This window comes from Misgurnus anguillicaudatus, chromosome 14 (genome assembly GCF_027580225.2).
Source record: "Misgurnus anguillicaudatus chromosome 14, ASM2758022v2, whole genome shotgun sequence".
NCBI classification, from domain to species: Eukaryota; Metazoa; Chordata; class Actinopteri; order Cypriniformes; family Cobitidae; genus Misgurnus; species Misgurnus anguillicaudatus.
Window position 1 is genome coordinate 17,459,937 of NC_073350.2, and position 20,643 is coordinate 17,480,579.

The following is a 20,643-nucleotide window of genomic DNA, read 5'->3' on the forward strand; positions in this document are numbered from 1 at the left end:
AAATTTTCAATTATCCTAACATCACAACAACTGATATTTGTCATTTGTTTATAGAAAAGGTTTTTAACATAAAATAATGCAAAAGCATCTTCTTTTGAATTATTTAAACACTTTTAAACTGTTAATTTGTACAGGCAGTTGACCCGCCTGCTATTTTACATCTTTGAGATGCCACTTTATTAAAAATAACTTAATGTATTTAAACTAAATAAGTTTTATAGAATAAAGTGACGCATGTCATAAATGTATCAAATTATTTTTATAGTAAATAATGTCCCTGGACACAAATATGCATGTCATGTCATTGATCCATACACAACCAAGTTCTGCTGTATGGGGGTTCCTTCATGTGTGCCACGCACAGCATGACTGCCGCCGCTCACGCGTTGTGTGCGCGCCGCTGACGTCACTGTGGGAGTGTGCCATAGGGAGAAATTAACGGACATCAGCACAAGTCAGTCTCTGCGCTCATGTAAGTTGTAACCTCAAATTATGTACACTTTTGCATTCAATACACCTACAATGTTAATATGTTGCGAATTAGTCCGTATTTTGTATTCCAGGCTTCGAGTTCGCTCATTGTTTCTGGTTTGTGTTAGCTAGTCGGTTTTAGCTTGTGGTGTTTGATCCCGGTCTGTGTGACGTTAGCATCTAGCCGCGCGATGTTCTCCTCCTAGTATGCTCGTGTACGCCGCGAGATCAGGTGCAGCAGGTCGGACAACATCAAAAACATATATTATTGACACAGCCAAACCATTATATTCAGAAAATATCACATGTTTTCATTAAACGTTACTGATATGAGATCCACTCGTAGTGCGTGGTGCCATTCAAACAAGCCCATTCGCTTGATCAGATGCTGATGATGTTGGATGCCTATTTGTATCTCTTTGACAGGCAATAACATCATGTAGTTCACACCCGGTTTTTAAGAGATGGCCGAAGGAAGAATGTCCTGAGTGTGGCAAGGGCAGTATTTATGATGATTTATCGGTCTTTGTTGATAATTATTTGCAACGATCCGATGTATCGACCATTTAATAGTATTAGCTTGGGCGTAAACTGTCCATCCGCCAGCTAGCCTGGCAGCTAACTCAGCTAGCGACCGCATCAAGGGTCATTTCTAAAAAATGATGGGATTAATTCAGCCGTCGGTTAGTTTGAAATAGTCGAATGGGTTTGTACTAATGTTTTAATCCTCCGTGTTGCATGTCATTCTGAAATCTGTCAATGACAGCTCGAGTTAGAACGGAACGGCGAGAGATGTCAGCGTCAGTTAGCTTTATACGATAGCCAGTCGTGTTTTTCCGCTTTCACGTCGTCTGAAATTTGTGGCACTCGTTATTTTGGGTTTATAAAGGTAGACGTGTACCCCGCATCCAGCCTAAACCAACCCGTCAAGTTTCAATGTAGTAGTTAGTTAATAGTGGTGTAATGGCTTGCATGAATAGACTTGTTTAGCATGTTTTCATGCGCTCTACGTCGAGTCCAACGGCTATTAGGCAGTAAAAATAAATGTTTTAAACACACATTTTTATGTGACACGACTGCGTTACTGAATTACATGTATTTTTATTTATTTTAGCATGTTTGTGAGGGGCAAGCTGACTGAACTGTCAAGTGGACGGTTTACACAGCACTGATTCATTGTCTATGTGCAGAAGACCGGTTTGGATTACCTCATAGATTTGTCCACAGTATCAGTTTTCTATGTTGAGAAGATAGAACTGGCCTGCTGATGAATGGAACAGAAGGTATGAGCTATGTTTGTCATTGATCACCTGTTTTATTCAGGCACAGGAAGAACAATTTGTATCTTGTTTCACAGTGATAGCCTATATTTGTTAAATTACAGAATATGCAGACGGATAAATGCATGAAGACATAACACAACTGTGGTTTTATGTGCTGAGTCTTTTAAATGTCTTGAATGTAGTAGAGCGTATTATTGCTCAAAGGCATACACTGAGTAATGTGACCTTGGGAAGCTATGTAAACGGGACTGAGGAAAAAAGCAGTGGAGAGAATAACATATAACTAATATATAGGGGTTTAGTGTTTCTGTTTGTGCATGCCATGCAACATTTGTTGCAGCAATTGTTAAAATAATTGTAATTGTAAAGACCTTTATGAGGTCACCTGCCAGTCCAGTCATAACCAAAAGAATGGTAAATGACTTTGGCTTGATGTCCTTAAGAAGGTGCTTTATCCCATAACTCTGAAATAGAAACAGATAAACTATGGTAAATTACAATAGTTGAGGTGAGAGGAGAAATGCTAGAAGAATTGTCACTGGCAAATTATAATTTTGTGAGAGGATCATGTATTTTATTTGATGTTGATTGTGTTCTTTATAAAATTTAAACAATGTGACATGACAGCTTTGAAAGAACCTCCCATTTCTGGTCACTCCCAGGAGCCTAAATATTCCTGAAATGTAGTTCTTGCTTTTACTTTCCATGTAATTGTAATTACAAGAAACCGAAACTGTTCTTCTTCATTCTTTTGTTTTGTTTTGGCCTGAGGTACATTAGGGCTTTAAACAATTGTAAAAATGTATCTTGGAATTGTTTTTAATCAAATTGAATCATTAAGTAATAATGCCTATAATGAAAATTTGAATTGATTCACTGTCATCGCTAAGAATCACACCATTAATGCCAAGTTGACCAAACTTAAACTTTTAACACGTCACATACGACGTTTCACAGCTATGCGTCTGTCCACTGATATGCCTGTGTTGCTTTGTTGTGACTTGGACTGCCATTGAAAGATGGAGGAGAGTTAAATATCTACTTTAGCACACTAGAAAAGCTGGTAACAAAAATGTTGCTCACACAAGTCACTTTAGCTGTTATGTATATTTATATATTTTTTTAAGTCTTTAACACATTAAGTAACTGGTGTGACAGCACCCCAGGGTGGTTTTGGGTGTGTGCTAGGCTTGTTAAACTGCTGTTGTGTTGAATATGATTGTGTTAGCTGTGCCAGGCATTTGCGTCACTCTGTCACTCGTCCATTTAATTATGCATGTAGGACACAGACACATCAACGCTTCTTTCCGAGTATAGCTTCACAACGGTTCATTCACGGCGCTGTGTGTCACCTTGGTCTTGTGCCACTCCCACATCTGAAGGATACTATGTTTCTCAACAAATTAAGGTCAGGCTTATTTACTGCACTCAAGTGTGGGCCGCAGGTTTAGCAGGTTCTCAGCTGGCCTAGTACATAAATAAAGCAATTTATTATTTAAATGTGCTAATAAGTATGTCATTATATGTTAAACGAGAACACGGATGCAGATGTTTAAAAAAGTGTTATTTGGGGTTTTCTGGTTACTATAGGAGTGGATAGTGACCTTTTTTTTTTTTTGCTTCTAAAGAACCCAAAAGTGTTAAACAAATTACTCCACTCGTATATTTTAAGTGTCCTAAAGGCATACAAAAGGGTTTGGTGAAAAACTAATTAAAATATTATTATCTATTATTTGATGAAAGTTTTGTCCTGTGCCGATCTTTGTCTGAAGTCTTGTTAAGGCAGTTTTAGGATGTTTACTTTATAGTAATGTGTAACAACTGGAACAACAGTGCTATCCACATGTCTTCAGGACATTTACTCCTATACTCCTCTTCTATATATAGCAAGATGGAAAATAAAAGGATGATTACACCAGATGGCCTGACAAGCTCTATATGAGAAGAATTAAGTGTTCTAGGATGATTTTGTAGGGCACTGCATCATCATGGAAAATAAAAAGTTGTTTCAACTCGTGCCTTGCTTTTCTCAAAGCTCTGGTATGACAACGTGAGAAAAACAGTTGAACTCAGCATTTTGTCTTGCTTACACAGAGCCTGAATGTCAACAGTGTGCAGCAACAAACTCTGTCTAAATTAAATAACCATCTGTGTAACCAAGAAGCCATAAATCTGATTAAAATTATGTCATGAAGTGGCGTGTCATATACTGGTGAGTCGGTAGTTCTGAAGTTGGCCGGTGACATTGTTATGAATTCTAGGCACAGCGCTAACGAGTGTTTTTGACTTATTGCACAGACCAATCGCTATTATGACATTGAGAACAGTGCTTATGAATCACTCTCGTAGTATTTCAACGTCCTAATCCGATCACAGCAAATTCCCAAAATGGAAACATCATGCGCAACCACTACAAACTCACAACAATGTTCAGCCACATTAATTACTGCTTCAGTGATTTCAAATTGCTTTGATGCTGTTTGGCATCATTGTGTCGACCAGCTTTACACAGTGGTCCGAGTTCAAATATATGAAGAGTTTGGTTCCAAAACGCGATAAACGGCATTTAAAAAAAAATTAGTTACCACCAAAATCAGTATTGTATCTGGTCAATTTTATTCTGTCATCTTTTCTCCCTATTTCCCCCAAAACGCGATAAATGACAGTCCTCCTCCTCTGCAGAATGCAATAAATCCGCTCAACAAATCACAGCGCACAATTCCGCCAGTGGCGGTTCGTGACTGCTCTTCCGAGGATGCGCTAATTCAAAATAAGTGTTCGGATTGTCACGTGTGTGGTTCCCTTTTCCAAAATATGTGTCATGCGTGTGGAGAGATCCTGTGTGCATCACGTGTTTTGTCAAAATAAGTGCCTGCTGGAGACGCGTCAAAACCGTTTATGATAAAAGAGACGCTCACGTTCCCTTAATACATGCAAGGCACTCCCTTAACAGTAAACTCTGAAAACGCATGAGATTGTACGAGTATCTGGCACATGCAAGCGTCTCCTTTCAAGTTCAAGGCAGCAGGCACTTATTTTGGCATGACACGTGATGCACACATGATCTCTCAAAGCGTAGAACACATATTTTGAAATGACAAACCACACACATAACAAGCTACATACATGTTGTGACGAACTTTGCATCGTGCGCTTCAAAAAAAGAAGTCACCAGCCACCACTGAATTCGCGCATTTTAAACAACAATGGCGGCATGTTGAATACACACGAAATCCTAGTTTTCCTCATCTACTTTGTACTTTTGTGATCAACAAACAAAAACAAAATAATACTTTTGATGGCATTGATAAACCTGTGGTGGTTTTCTGTGGCGGGGAAGAAATGGAAGCCATCAAAATCTAATTATTTACGTGAGAGGCACTCGGGCGAAAGAAAAATGCCGGCTGTTGCTTGTTCTCACACGACAGCATCAAGCTTCTGTTATGCTAACACATTGACCCCAAGGGATCTTATGAAAAACTTTCCATTATTTTACTCGAAGTCAATGAAAATCTAGCAGGACCAAAACATTTTACAGTTGTTCGCTGACGAAAAAGTTCAGCGACGACACCCCAAGGATAACAGCAGCAATGACAGTGTTCTTAATATGACAAAGTAAGTGTTTTGATTAATTCCATTAATGTTTATTTTTTTAATCAGTATATACACTAGTCAACTAAATGAATATAACATGGCAAAGATGAGTGCACATTTATATATTGATTCGATAAATGTATAGCATTTTGAAAAAAACTTCCACATTTTGCGGAAAAAAAATCAGTTTTTATAATAAATCTTTGAAAATCAAAATATGGATTTGAATTTTTAATTTTATTATAATCTAAAGATGCGAAAGTTTGTAACAGAAAAAAGTGGTTTTCTTGTCACTTTATTTATTGCGTTTTGGAACCTAACTTTTCATATGTTCATTTGTACATGCAGCTCTTCACACATACTGAAGCGGTTGGAGCCTGGAGTGGTTTGTGTTCACACTGCACGTTTTTTAGTAAACCATACCGGTAACCAAAAGTAAACCGTACTCATACCACCTCCGTACACTCTAAGAAAAAGGATGTGTTAATTTTTAACACATTGTTTTGTGTTATGCTGTTTAACTCATTATGTGTGTTATTTTAACACATTGTGTCATTCGTCTGGATTTTGTGTTCAAATCAATAAAAAAGGGACAACACAAGATGTGTTAAACAACATAAAGTGTGTTGTTTCAAAAATAACACAGAGATGTGTTGTTTTAACGCATTGGTTTTAAGATTGTAGAAAGTCTAATGTTAATACATAGTACCTTATTGCATAGTGTTACTAAAATATGTTTACATTCTAGGCAGAGTTTTGAAAATCCCACGGTCTGATCCCATAGATTGCATCACATGCACTATACACAGACCTTCGCGTACACAGAAAAAATTACATATTTTTCGGCCTTTATCCAAACAACACTTTTTAAAAATCTGCTTTTGGGTTCTGAAGAACAAAGATAGACATTAGGGTTTCAAATGTAATGGGGGTAAGTAAATAATGACAAAGTTTTCGCTTTTGAGTAAACTATCCCTTCCAAGTTTTTTTTTACAAAAAATAAAATTCATTAAGTTAGAAAGCATCTGTTTATTGTAACATCATGTTTGCTGGAAAACAAGCCATTGTTGCCATTTTAAGTGGTAATAGGAACTGGCTTAATAGATTAAGGGCAGTTCAATCAACTTTCCCAAAACCATCTCACACTGGTCCCTCGGTTAAGAAGAAGAATATTTGTATTATTGAGTCACTGGACATACTTCACATTTTCTGTTTAACCATGTATGGCGACTGATCTTGGTGTGGTCAGGTTTTACATTCAGATGATTCTGGCAATGCTGTCTGTTTGGAAAGGTTAAGAATCATTTGCATGTTTCCCAATACACTCAATAGGGTGAAATGAGGTCAACATTCATGATTTAAGCCACTGATTTTAAGAGTTGAAATTTATATAGAGCACCGTTGTACTGCAGTAAAAGGGTTCATGTGTGTTGAGTAAGCTGAATAAAGAGGATTACGGCAGGCTGTTTTTCTCTTTATCTGAGGCCCATCTTAACCCTGAACGCTAGACTCTCGATTCAATACACCTGAATATTTAAATGTGTTTGTATTTTGACAAATAAAAGGGATTTATTTTAGAATTTGCATTATACTATGCAATATGTGCCTTGAATGTTTGTTTGCCTGCATGCTTGGTTTGTAAAGTTATTACACCAATAAAGAAATTTGAAGAATTTACACAATCAGTTAATGTACATAATGATGATGATCTAATGATGTAATCACCAGGCATGACAATGTTCCTGGAAATTGCTCAACCATGTCCATTCAAAACAGCAGATGCCTTAGTCGTTTATCATAAACTTGATATAAACACACCCTATGTGTCAGTCGAGGATGATATTGACAACCATTTTCTTTTACAGCAATCCCTGAACTGTGAGCCAGTGGAGGCCAGGCTGGACTAATGGTAGGAGGAGTTTATCTTACTGTAAACACTTTTGGTATTACTCTGTTATATTGTGCTGATCGGTTAGAATGTGATGTCCTAAAATGTGTGTGGATTTCTAGAACGCTACGCTTGTTTTATTGAATTAAACAAACAAACAAACTGGATCGAGTATCAGATAGGTTACGCTTGATGGAATAATTGCTTGGTTGAAAGGCTGCTTTGGTCCCTAGTATTGCCTCAGCTTCCAAGGAGAGTTTGTCCCGTTGCCTAACTCACTTCTGTATTTAACAACCATCACCATGTCATCATCCTGTTGAAACCTCTGCTTGCCTTAGCTTTGTGCTTATGCTTTAAACTTCATCCACAGGTTTTTATAGTGATTTATTAGAAAATTTCTGCAATGATTTTCACTTAATGGGTCGGAGCAAACTATGAAAAATACTGTAGTAGTAACATAAACTGTCAAACAGTTGACCCACAGACCCAAAGAGCATTTCAGAAATTAGCACATTTATGCTTGCAACCCATGGCTGTAGATTGCTAGACGTTTTGTGATATTGCTAATGTAGTTTCATTTGGTTGGCTCAAAACCATCAAGGTGTGGATTTAACTTAAACATGTGGTGCCTGCCATCACTGTCAGTAATTTATCCAAGATCAAAATATCAGCCACATCTTTTTGTTTTTAAACCAACCATCACGCTTCTGTATGTAGTTATTGCTTTTGTTCCATCGCTTACATCTGCATGACATAATCCATTTTATTTTCCTTCTGTGGTAGACGAGCATGACTTTACGCCAAAACGCAGATGCATGTACGCTCTCAGAGTCCACCTGACTGCTGCCACCCTTTGCTCCCTGGCTTTTGAATCAGCCTATCAGAGGGCTGGTGGTGGCGGGGCTTAGCTAGACCCCACCTCTTTGCTGACGTCTGCGCCTCCCGATGGATCAGGGTGGTAGCGAGCAGCCTGGGGTGGAGGAGCCAGATTCTGGTGGTTGTGCAGAGCGAGAGGTGAGCAGAAGGGCGTCCGAGCCTGATCATGCCCTGTCCAAAATCACCCACAATGCCTTGGAGAACATGGGTGTGCTGGGCCATGGCCTGAAGCAGCTCTTCCAACCTCAGCGCAGACGCTCGTCCGTCTTGCCGTATGACCCCACCTCTTCCTCCACAGGCCCCATCTCTAAGTCCCTAGATGCGGGGCCAGAGTTGGGGGAAGCGCCTGCCATTACGGTTGCCGCCCCTAACTCTGACCCCCACGCTTCCGCCCCCCCCGCAGCTCTGAGCCGTGTGCTGCAGCAGATTCGAGGCCCCCCCATGATGAAGAGAGGGACCAGCCTGCAAAGCCGGCGCAGCAAAGCAGGGGGGGGAACGGAGCCCCCCCAGAAAGGCAGCCCGCAGATTCACAGGCGCAGCACCCATGAAATCTTGTTGCAGGCGGGACGGCCACGATCCTCTTCCACCACAGATACACCAAGCAGCCCAGCTTTGGCAGACATGTTGCTGACCTCAGGGTATCAGTCCACTGAGGAGTCTGAACGGGTGAGTGCTAGTGATGTTACATTTGAAGCAGGGCTTCGGAGCTTGTGTCGAGCAAAAGTGGGCGTGCCAGATGAAGCATCGATTCGAAGCTTGTGTTGTTAACGTAGAAATCACGTGACCATTGACAAACAAAGCTTCACTTTCTGTTCAGTCACGTGCGCGCTCGCTTTGCGTGTCAGAACGATCGCACCCCAGAGTTTTTTTTTTATTATTCACATTTTAGTCCCACATAATACTGAATAAATAGTATTATGTACATATACTTGTGCGTGTTAACATTATTCAATAAAATACAGTATTGAATCGTATGAATTTTAACTCTTATTAAATAATACTGAAATTTTTGCCACACTTGAATGAGTAAATACATTTATTATATTGACCATTTACACACATGTTGTCTAAGCTTTATTTGTACACATAATATTAATATTCATCTGAATTTCATCAGCTTGTTGCTTCACTTATGGAGCTTCTTCCAGAAGCGACTGCTATGTTTTATTAACCAAAAGATGGTGCTGTTTTCGACACCCTCGTTGAGGCTTCGAATCATTGTTCGAAACAGTAAGGGAAGTAACTGTGCTTGATTCGATGCTTCATTTCCCCATCACTAGTGAGTGCCCTATCCTCATTGGGCCCTTTTTATTGTATGCATCATACATTTGTCAATGGGATTTTTTGCACCAATAGTGGTTAGGGCTGGTCCAAATATCAGTTTATGAGCTTCGAAGCTTCGGTAGGAATCAACACCGAATATTCAAAGCTAAAGGCATTTTGGTACACACAAGTGTATCCTATGCGGAAGTGTTTTATCAACTAAACATATAAATCTCCATCTTACATCTTTAAACACACATATATGTTGCTGTTAATCATAAAATTATTGTAAATAATTTCTCGTTTCAGAAAGTATATTTAATATTTATGTATAGACTACCGATCTATATAAATGATCAGTGGTATAGACACACATATTAATTTCACAGCACTTTTATTTTAATGTAGTAAGTCTATGAACTCTAACTCAAGTATGTTTTTAACTTTATTTTTATTGTTTAATATTTGGGGTTTTTAACATAGTGAGGAAAGAGGATATGCCATTTCACTTCATATTTAATCTCCGTCCTTGGAAACGAGGATGCACAAATAAGAATTGAGAAGCACACAAGGTTGCGTCCAAATAACAACACCTGCAGTCTTTGCACTTGACCACTTGAATACTTACATGACGTATTTCCTGTATTTTGCACAAGTGTTCTAGTAGGCGTGAAGATCCCAAGCGTGCATGTTAAAATCATTCACCCGATGGGACACACTTAGCAAGTGTTAAAATGCCTATCCAAGTAGTGGCAGCAATTTGCACCAAAACGTATTCATATTCTATTTAGGCAACTTAAAATATATATTTTTTAGGGTTTATTTTAAGGTTTGCTTTAAATAAAATGAACACATAACAAATGAATACATAAATGAACATTTAAAGAATATTATCTACACTTATCTGAAACTTTCAGACGCAGAATTCTAAAAAATTGTAAAATCCATTTATTTACTTACAATTAAAAGTTTCCACGACATCTTGCGTGATTTGGGCGTAAGTCTCATGATTTACATCCTGAACATGATGCATGACGGGATACGCTTAGCCTTCGAAACGGTATTCGAAAAAGTGTGGGTTTAGTGTACGTTAAGGGCACTGCACTTTGCCAGTTTTAAGACATGGGACAGTCTTGCGCACTTACTTCCTGTCGCGTGCACGCGCTCTCAAGTGGCCAAGACAACAAGTGGGGGTATTTGGTCGCAGCCACAGGGTTGGTGACCACTGCTCTTGTGTGATCTTCTTGTGGGGTTTGGTGGCAAGGTTCTAAGCGTCATGCCGCCACCTATAGAGCTGGAGCGTAAAGCGGACTTCCTGCTTGGCAGTCTTTGCATTAACGCTAATAATGTTAAAATAAAAAGAATATTCGAAAATCTTAACATTGAAAACCGAATGCCAACCCATCTACAAATATTTGTTTATTCTGGTCCAGCCCTTATAGTGGTGACCACCATCTCATATGATTTCAGTCATGACAACAGGCAGTGTAATAAATTGGTATTAGAATCGCAGATGCTTATTTTTCCCACCTTGCTGTGATTCTATATGCATTACACTAACAGACAAAAAATGACCTTATGTAAAATGTCAGCATTTCTTGGAATCTATCCCAGCATGCCTTGCACATACCCCGTAATCACTTTACCATTAACAACTCAATGGTCTGTTAGTTGAACATACAGTATCAAAAAGACAAATTTGACTTCAATCTACGCAAACATCATCTGTTGCATGCTCTGTGTGTCTTAAAGAAATCTCCAGAATGGATGGACGAGTTGAGTTTTCACAGGTCAGAAAGATTGTGTGCCAGGTCACTATGTTCTCTAAGCCTCGCTATATTTAGCCAAGTCTTAGGGTGCACTTTAGGGCAGAGCACTTCTGTAGGCAGCAAGCACTAAGAGTAATATAAAAACCAGCGCCTTTATCTCGTTTTCTCTGTGAGATCAGCGTAATTGTTTGCTTTCTTGTGTCCTCAAGGATACAGTAAAGGTTAAAATTGATCTTACATGGCAAGTGCAGCAACTTTTAGAAACCCAGGTCAGATAATTGCAAAACCAGCTACTCCTCTGCACAGCTTTTCTCGGTTACTGGCTGTATTTTGCTTAAAATAGCCAGCCGTATTTTTTCCACAGTGACAAACGTTGACTAAGACTAATGTGTATCTGCACAAGAATTATGCTTACTGTTCATAGTACTATCCTTTTAAGCATGCCTTTTTCGACAGCTAAGCATTTCCACACATACTAAAGGATCTGGATGTCGGCCAAACTAATTCAACTCACTCGTTGTTGGAGAGCTTAATGGCACCATCCAGAATGTTCCTCTCTCAAAAGAGTGTCCAAACATAAACCCTGTCATTTACCACGGCTATCACAGTAGGGGGGTCCTTATGTGGATTCACAGGGGGCTGTGTGCCGCTTTTTAGTTTTAACGTAGATGAATTGTGCCAGAGAGATTCACAGTTAAGTTTATATAGATTTAGTTATCAGCATACTGTACCATGATGTGTTTTCAGTAAAACGTTTAGCTTTAGCTTACCTCACGAGGAGGCTTAAATACTCTGTTAAACAAACAACCGTGTTTGCAGATAAACTGACCTGGCTAGGGGAAAAGTCTAATGGTAATGTCAATGGTTTAGTTTCTATAGGTATACCTCTGTGTGCATGGCTATTGAGAAATCATCTTGTTATCATTATCTGACTCATTAACAATGACTAGTTTTTTATAATTGTTTAAGTTTTTTTAACAAAACAGTGCTCCTTGTTATCTTCTAATCACTTTTCTGCATAGATCATTCTTAGATGTCTTATCTATGAGCGGGCCACATTACTGATACTGACTTTTAGCTGTGGATGGGTGGAGGGACAGAGTTCATGTCAGTGTGAGGTCATAGTAAAAATATCACAATTAAAATATTATTGTAAAGGTAAAACCAAATACTTAAGTTTTTACTTTTGATTGGTCCCATTTTATCTTCCAAGTAACTTAATTATGGTACAGTGTAATATTCTTTCAGTTATTTGTACAAATGCCTTTATTATCTTAGACGTCTGTGGGTTATGTCATAGTACAGAAGTCCAAATAGTTACTGTATCTGAAGCTGATGTAGTCACACTTGTGGCACACTGTGAAGATGAACAACACTGAAACTGAATTGCCAATAATTGTTAAGATGACCGACACTGAAACTGAATTGCCAATAATTGTGTTGTCAACAACGGTAATGTATTTTGGTTTTTGCTTGCTGTGTCTGTAAAAAAAAGAGAATTAGAATAATTGAGCTTTTTGGAGAAAAAGCATTTTTGTTCATATTGTAAACTGCTTGTCGTAAGCTACAGAATACATAATCCAGTTGTTTCTTTCTTTGTTACTTATAGTGGATAAGATATGCTTAAAATGGCAGTACATATGAATTGTTACATTATGATTTAGTACAGTATGTGAGCCTGTCTGTGAAATCGAGGCTAAAGTCTCATAATCTAATTGTGAGATTAGGAGTATCAAAGTTTAATTTCAATCTTTGACATGGTCTATATTAAAGATTTCACGGTTATATTTTCACAGAATGTTCTTTATATTATGTAGGAAAAACTGTAAATCACAAAAAAAATAAAATTACCTAGGTGTACAGGGTTCCCACGGGTCCTTAAAATCCCTGAAAGTTTATGAATCTTTTTTGAAAATATACATATATAGATACAGATCATTGAAAGTGCTTAAATCTATTTTATGCAAGAAGTTTTCTGAAAAAAAGTCCATATGATTCTTTGTGTAGTGTAGGATAATATCATAAAAATTCTAGCCTTTTAAGCACACGTGCTAAACTGTTCACTTTAAATGCTTATATCTTCTGTATGGGAATGTTGATTCTGCTTTTTTGCATAGTTGTGTTTGACACATGAAAACGTCTCGGGTTACGTATGTAACTGTTGTTCCCTGAGAAGGGAACGAGACGCTGCGTCTCCCTTGCTATACTTCCTGCATTCCTGTAACGCCGTCTTTGGCAATATTTCAGATAGCGATATACTTCCTGGCTCCCATGTCACTCTGTCTTTGGCGTTAAACCGGTGAGGTGTAACCCGAGACGTTTTCATGTGTCAGACACAACTATGTAAAAATTGGTTGAATTTGATATACACATTCAGACGCACCCTGATTTAATATTTAATAACCCTGGAGGCATCCCCAAAGTATCACTGCAGTGACGCAGCGTGAGTTCCCTCGAAAGGGAACTGTAACAATGTATCTTAAAAGGTAACACGATGTAACCTTGCTCTCACTTGAAATGTGTCCCCACATTTAGTCCTTGAATTTGAGGGTATTGGACCTGGAAAGTCCTTGAAAGGTCCTTGAATTTAAAGTTAACTAAGGCTGGGTACACACCAGAAGATTTTTTACATCTTATAAGATTGTCAAAATGTGATAGACCACAAACATGAGGATAAAAAATCCTAGATTTAACCGTTTATAGTGTGTGGTGTGCCATTATGTGTCAAAGACAGCACACCACACACAAACAGATTTTTAACCAGAGTCTCGACTGTGAACACAGGAAATCCCTCAATCTCGCGATACTTCAGAATAAGCATGGTGGACGATATGCAGGAAGACATTTCAATGAGAGTGATTGGAATAATTTTTACAAGACACGTTGTATAAACATTTGTACTGTTGCCACAAATCAACAAGCTGATCCTCCATCTCTGCTGTCCACATCAACTTCACTTTGGCCGTTTCTCAATCCGAAGGCTGTAGCCTGCGGAGGTCGCATATGCAGGCTGCATACGTCATGAAACCTGGTTTATTCAAGTTAACTGAGCATTACATTCGCAAGTCATAAGTATATTACAACAATATACGATACTAGGAATAATAGTTAATTTTATAACTGTTAATATTCTGAAATAAGACAGTCTTGATGATGTCTATGCAGCCTGGAAATGCGACCTACGGATTGAGAAGCGGCCTTTGTGCTGCGCCATGACTGCTTCCGTCTTCCCTCATCTCGCTTTCTGATTGGATATGGTTTCGTTTCACGTGATAATCTCAATAGCATGCTCGCGTTTGTCCTCGGGATTCCCCATACACATCAGGATTTCTGATCGTAAATATTCAACATGTTGAATATTTGCGATTCGCGATCGGCGCGGCTCCGACGTGCTTCCGAGCAGGTTCGGACACTCTTAACACACCTCACGCGAAGGGACAATCTGATAAAATAATCTGTAGAACCATCGTGATACTCTGGACATAGCTAGGATTGTCGGAAGGGTGGAAATCGGCCCAAAATCAGCCCGATTATCTTTTGGTGTGTACCCAGCCTAAGGTGTGGGAACCTTGTTCACAGGAAGGGTCACATATAACCACATTGTTTCTAAAAAAAAAAAAACAGGGTATTGTCTTGACATTTTCTGCTTTGTTAGATTATCTGATTTGTCATCAATTAAAATGTGGAAAACATGAACAAGAATTTTATGCATCTATGCATTAAGGATAAAGACAAAGGATCCTTTATCCCATAATGATAAAACGGATACATATACTGGCACACCCCTAAATCTCTCTTCTAATTGCAGCAAGATCGTTTGGAGGTTTCTGGCCCAGCGGTATCCCCGAACGCTGTGTCAAGCGGTTTAGACGGCGGTCAGTACGGTTTGGATTCAGTAGACGGCACCCCTGATCCTCAACGCACCAAGCAGGCCATCGCTCAGCTACAGCAGAAGATCCTTAAACTGACAGAGCAGATCAAAATCGAACAAACGTCAAGAGACGACAACGTAGCCGAGTACCTAAAACTGGCCAACAACGCAGACAAACAGCAGAGTGCTCGCATCAAGCAAGTGTTTGAGAAGAAAAACCAAAAGTCTGCACAGACCATCCAGCAGTTACAGAGGAAGCTGGAACATTACCATCGCAAACTCAGAGAGGTGGAGCACAATGGAATACCTCGCCAGCCGAAAGATGTCCTGCGTGACATGCACCAGGGTCTGAAAGATGTAGGGGCAAAGGTAACGTCTGACACTTTTTTTTGTAGAGGTACATTTAGCCGGAATGTTTGTTCAGGTTTTAAGTTTGCATGTGCAGTGTACATGGAGAAATCATATTTTATAAAATAATCAATTTTTCTTACAGGTGTCTGGTGGCCTCTCCAGTATCTCCCAGGCTACTCATTCAGCCGCAGGAGCAGTTGTGTCCAAACCCCGCGAGTTTGCATCTCTTATTCGCAACAAGTTTGGAAGTGCAGACAACATCTCTTCCTTAAAAGACTCTTTAGATGAACAACAAGGGGACGAACCACTGCCAAGTGTAGGGACCGCTGTCACCAGGACTCCTGGACCTGGGCAGCTTCAATCCAGCCCAAAATACGGCAGTGAGGACGACTGCTCCAGCGCTACCTCAGGGTCAGCAGGAGCAAACAGCACCACTGGTGCTCCCGGTGGGCCTCCGAGTTCAAAGGGTAATACGATGGAGCAAAGCCAGGTCTCTGGCTTCGATGCACTGCTGCATGAGATCCAGGAACTGAAGGACAACCAGAATCGACTTGAAGAATCTTTCGAAAACCTGAAGACTCACTATCATAGGGATTACACAGATATCATGCAGGCTCTGCAGGAGGAAAGATTCAGGTATAGCTGACACTGTAGCATGATATTGCTTTTTTATTTGAAATCGAAAGGATGAATTGGCCTTGTACGCCTCTACTTCACACTTTTGATTTTTTTGCATATGCATATGGTAGGTGTGAGCGCCTAGAGGAGCAGTTGAATGATCTAACAGAGCTGCATCAAAATGAGATCCTCAACCTTAAGCAAGAACTGGCCAGCATGGAGGAGAAAATCGCTTATCAGTCTTATGAACGAGCCAGAGACATACAAGTACTTATATTCATATTCTCTCTTTACGATGTAAACATACATGATGTAAGCGGTTTAGAAATATTTGTGCAAGTCATGCAGTATGATATATTGCTAGCAGTACTAGTGATACATTATCACACTAATGCAAAGGTTATTGATTTAGAGGAGCATCTGGTGTATTGCTTAAAGGGGTCATGACTTGTTTCTTTTTATTATTTTATTAAGTTCGCTGAGCTGTACTTATAATATCACAAAGATTTTTTGCACATACACCTTTAAGTAATTTATGACCTATTTCCACTCTGATTGAAACAGTCTGATTTATGTGTTTTCCCTTTAAGAGTGTTCGGGCTGGCTCGGTGTCCCACCCACTTCTATGATTGGCAGCCTACATGCTGCGGCTACTACGCAGTTTCACTACAAATACAGCTTCTCAAACGGTCTTTTTAAGCACCTTGTGTTTGTCAAAGACAGCTAAACAATCTCACAAGCACAACGATAAAGGTTTTTACCACTTTTAAGACTTCCTACTGATCAAAGTCGTAATACATGAAAGAGCTGCGCATAATATCACCTTTGCGATTCAGAATCGCTATCAAACAGGCTTTATTAGTGTGTCGCGATTTATCGTTACACCCCAACCCTAATTAAAGCACTTACTGCCTGCAGCTACAGTGAGAAGGATAGGTGTTTGAACACCCTGCTATTTTGCAAGTTCTCCCACTTAGAAATCACAATGTATGATTTTTTTTTAACTGTTTCTTTGTATGATACAGCTGCAGACAGGTATTTGAACACCTGTGAAAGTCAATGTTAATATTTGGTATGGTACAGTAGCCTTTGTTTGCAATTACAGCGTTCAAACGTTTCCTGTAGTTTTTCACCAGGTCTGCACATACTGCAGGAGGGATTTTGACCCACTCCTACACACAGATCTTCTCTTGATCAATCAGGTTTCTGGCCTGTCGCTGAGAAACACAGAGTTTGAGGTCCTTCCAAAGATTCTCTATTGGGTTTAGGTCTGGAGACTGGCTAGGGCACGCCAGAACCTTGATATGCTTCTTACAGAGCCACTCCTTGGTTATCCTGGCTGTGTGCTTCAGGTCATTGTTATGTTGGAAGACCCAGCCTCGACCCATCTTCAATGCTCTAACTGAGGGAAGGAGGTTGTTTACCAAAATCTCGCAATACATGGCCCCGGTCATCCTCTCCTTAATACAGTGTAGTCGCCCTGTCCCATGTGCAGAAACCTCCCCCGCAAATCATGAGGCTACCACCCCCATGTTTTACAGTAGGGATGGTGTTCTTGGGATGGTACTCATCATTCTTCTTCCTCCAAACACGTTTAGTGAAATTATGACCAAAAAGTTCTATTTTGGTCTCATCTGACCACATGACTTTCTCCCATGACTGCTCTGGATCATCCAAATGGTCATTGGCAAACTTAAGACGGGCCTGGACATGTGCTGGTTTAAGCAGGGGAACCTTCCGTGCCATGCATGATTTCAAACCATGACGTCTTAGTGTATTACCAACAGTAACCTTGGAAACGGTGGTCCCAGCTCTTTTCAGGTCATTGACCAGCTCCTCCCGTGTAGTTCTAGGCTGATTTCTCACCTTTCTTAGCATCATTGAGACTAGGTGCATCTAATTAAGGATAATAAATGGAGTGGGGGTGGACATTTTAAAGGCAGATTAACAGGTCTTTGAGGGTCAGAATTCTAGCTGATAGACAGGTGTTCAAATACTTAATTGCAGCTGTATCATACAAATAAATAGTTTAAAAAAATCATTGTGATTTCTGGAATTTTTTTTTAGATTATGTCTCTCACAGTAGACATGCACCTACGATGACAATTTCAGACCCCTCCATGATGAAGCGGGAGAAATTGCAAAATAGCAGGGTGTTCAAATACTTATTTTCCTCACTGTATGAACACAGATTGTCAATACAATAACAGCGTGTTTCTAACACACATGCTCTTGTGTCTATATCGTATTGTCAAATCTCCAGCTTCCGTCTTGCGCAATGTAATTCAAAACTCTGATAAACGGGTCGTTACTGGTTGAAAATTTTTTATTTTAAGGCGGGGTGCATGGTTTTTGAAAACCACTTTGGAAAAGAGAGTCGGGCCGAGTACCAAAACGCACTTGTAGCCAATCAGCAGTAAGGGGCGTGTCCACTGATCGACATTGTTGCCTGAGTTGTGTATGTGTGGGGCGGGTCTATTAAAAGAAGGTCCAGCTTCTATTGGGGTAAGGGCGTGTTTGTTTAGGTGATTTCGATTTGTCAACATTGGCTTTCAGAGATCATGCACCCCGCCTTTAATTGAAATACGTTACTCACTTGTAAAGTAGGCACATAGGTTAGCGCCGAAAAATAACAATCCATTTCTTATCATGATTTTAAACAACTACCCCTTCAGATCCCTTTGAGTTGCTGCTCTGACTGAAGTTAAGTCATTGAACGCCAGTGGGCGGAGCCAACGATAGGATGATGTGCTGTGTCTTTGGGGCAGAAAAGGGGGAGGCTGCAGACCTGGAGCAAGCAGGTCATATGAAAGTTAATATGTCTATATGTACGTCACTAATCCAGCTATTTTTCATTCGCTTTCTTTGAAAACGATTACATAAATGCATTGGTTAGGGCGTTTTAAACTCTTAAACTTGCAGGATGTGTTAATGTTACCAAGGCAAAACTGATTCCTAATGTCATGACCCCTTTAAACTATTTTGCATCAGTCTGATAAACAACATTTATTCCTGTAATTTAATTTCTATAATGTGACTCACTTAATGGCTTTTGTGAGGGATTATTATATATAAAGCAGCTAAAATGCTCCATTAGGCTTGTTTAGCTGTGCTTGTCTTACATTAACCGGAACTACATTAGCATCATTCTCTCTCGATTACCTTTAACACCTCTCTTTCTCTCTCTGTAGGAAGCACTGGAGGCTTGTCAAACTCGCATCTCTAAGATGGAGCTTCAACAGCAGCAGCAACAAGTGGTTCAGTTAGAAGGTTTGGAAAACGCCACAGCACGCACTTTACTCGGCAAGCTCATCAATATTCTGTTGGCCGTCATGGCCGTTCTCCTAGTGTTTGTCTCGACGGTTGCAAACTGTGTGGTTCCACTGATGAAAACGCGTAGCCGCACGCTTTCCACGTTGCTGCTTGTCATAGTCTTGGCTTTCCTGTGGCGGAACTGGGAAGCCATGTCCCAGTACCTGGACCGATTTCTGCTGAACCCCAGATGACCTGCAGGGGAGCTGTTGTTGCTTCATGAAGGGACTGCAGGTCGAGAGCCTTGTTTGGAGGATGGAGACTAACACTGCCTCAGTTGCACTTAGTACAGAGGGACCTGGCACAAGAGTGGCATGGACGTATCCTACAACCTTTTACTTTTCTCTTTTCTTTCATCGAAGGAGTGCATTTGTTTACATTTTAAAGCTCTTTTTCCGTCAACATGAATTGTATTGCCGAGTTTCCTTTTATTTGTTGTTGGAAATGATGCAAGCCGTGTTGTAACTATTGTTAGGATGTACATTTATGCAATTTACAGAGTGTTGCATTGACTTGACTGGAGTGGTTTTAACATGCACTGGATGGAGATTATTCTCCTTATTTTTAATACCATAATAACTACTCGTTGCTCCTAACTTTTATAACCTATTCTTTTGATATCTCTCTTTTCTTCCTTACATGCATCTCTTATCTCTAACTCTTTTTATTTCCTGTGTTTTCCTGACGTCACTCTTCTCACGTTACAACCGTTTTGCTGCTGCTGCTTGGACTTCGCTGCAGAATGAAGGATTGGAGGCACCTGGAGTTTTATTTGAATGGGTTGTAAGAGACTGGGCCAAGGAACCAGAATGCTCTTAACCCGAGCAGGCCCTATTCTTTGCCCCCACTGGCCTGCCCTCATAGAGGCACAGTCCCTGGTATATGAACTGAATGAACATACTTGAAGAGCTGGAAATGCTCAAAGACTCTCAGTGCTTCCGTACTGTTTCTTATAGCGACAATGAAATAGTCCTTTTTAGTTTTATTTTTTATTTTTAAAATGAAAAGAATAAACATGCTGTTTTAAAATGCAAAGCTTGGTCATGTGGTTAAAATACGGTCATGGATGACATTTGCCCAGACAGAGCGGGTAGCATTGCACAACATCACACAAATGTTTAGGCCACAGTTTAGCTCATATTATAATTTAAGAAGTATCACTATTGCATTTAATCTGTAGAAACATCCACATGTAGAAACCACAGTTTTTAAATAAACTGCAGAGACAAAATTGATTTACAAGTAAAATATGTACCATATAAAATATTTTAACAATTATACCTTCTATGCATTAAGAAACAATAAGTTAATAATTGTCTCTTTATCAAAAGCTAATCTCGTTTTTAG

General features: G+C 39.7%; 1 protein-coding gene across 10 annotated transcripts; it reads left to right on the forward strand.

The window, feature by feature from the left end:
* The first annotated feature begins 329 nt into the window (after positions 1-329).
* tmcc1b (transmembrane and coiled-coil domain family 1b) lies at positions 330-20,331 on the forward strand. 10 transcript variants are annotated; one of them, XR_008638611.2, is made up of 9 exons: positions 330-472; positions 1,586-1,754; positions 7,214-7,257; positions 8,020-8,778; positions 14,953-15,384; positions 15,509-16,002; positions 16,116-16,251; positions 18,660-18,812; positions 19,176-19,314. XR_008638611.2 is itself a non-coding variant. In XM_055183863.2 (8 exons), exons 4-8 carry the CDS (start codon positions 8,182-8,184, stop codon positions 19,488-19,490), a joined length of 1,974 nt encoding a protein of 657 aa, XP_055039838.1. In that variant the 5' UTR covers positions 330-472; positions 1,586-1,754; positions 7,214-7,257; positions 8,020-8,181; the 3' UTR covers positions 19,491-20,331. The 10 variants fall into 10 exon arrangements, 7 of the variants coding, with proteins under 7 accessions (XP_055039838.1, XP_055039841.1, XP_055039840.1 ...); XR_008638612.2 differs by having other exon boundaries at positions 18,660-18,785; XR_008638610.2 differs by lacking the exon at positions 19,176-19,314 and adding an exon at positions 16,575-16,737 and having other exon boundaries at positions 18,660-18,785.
* Positions 20,332-20,643: the final 312 nt, after the last annotated feature.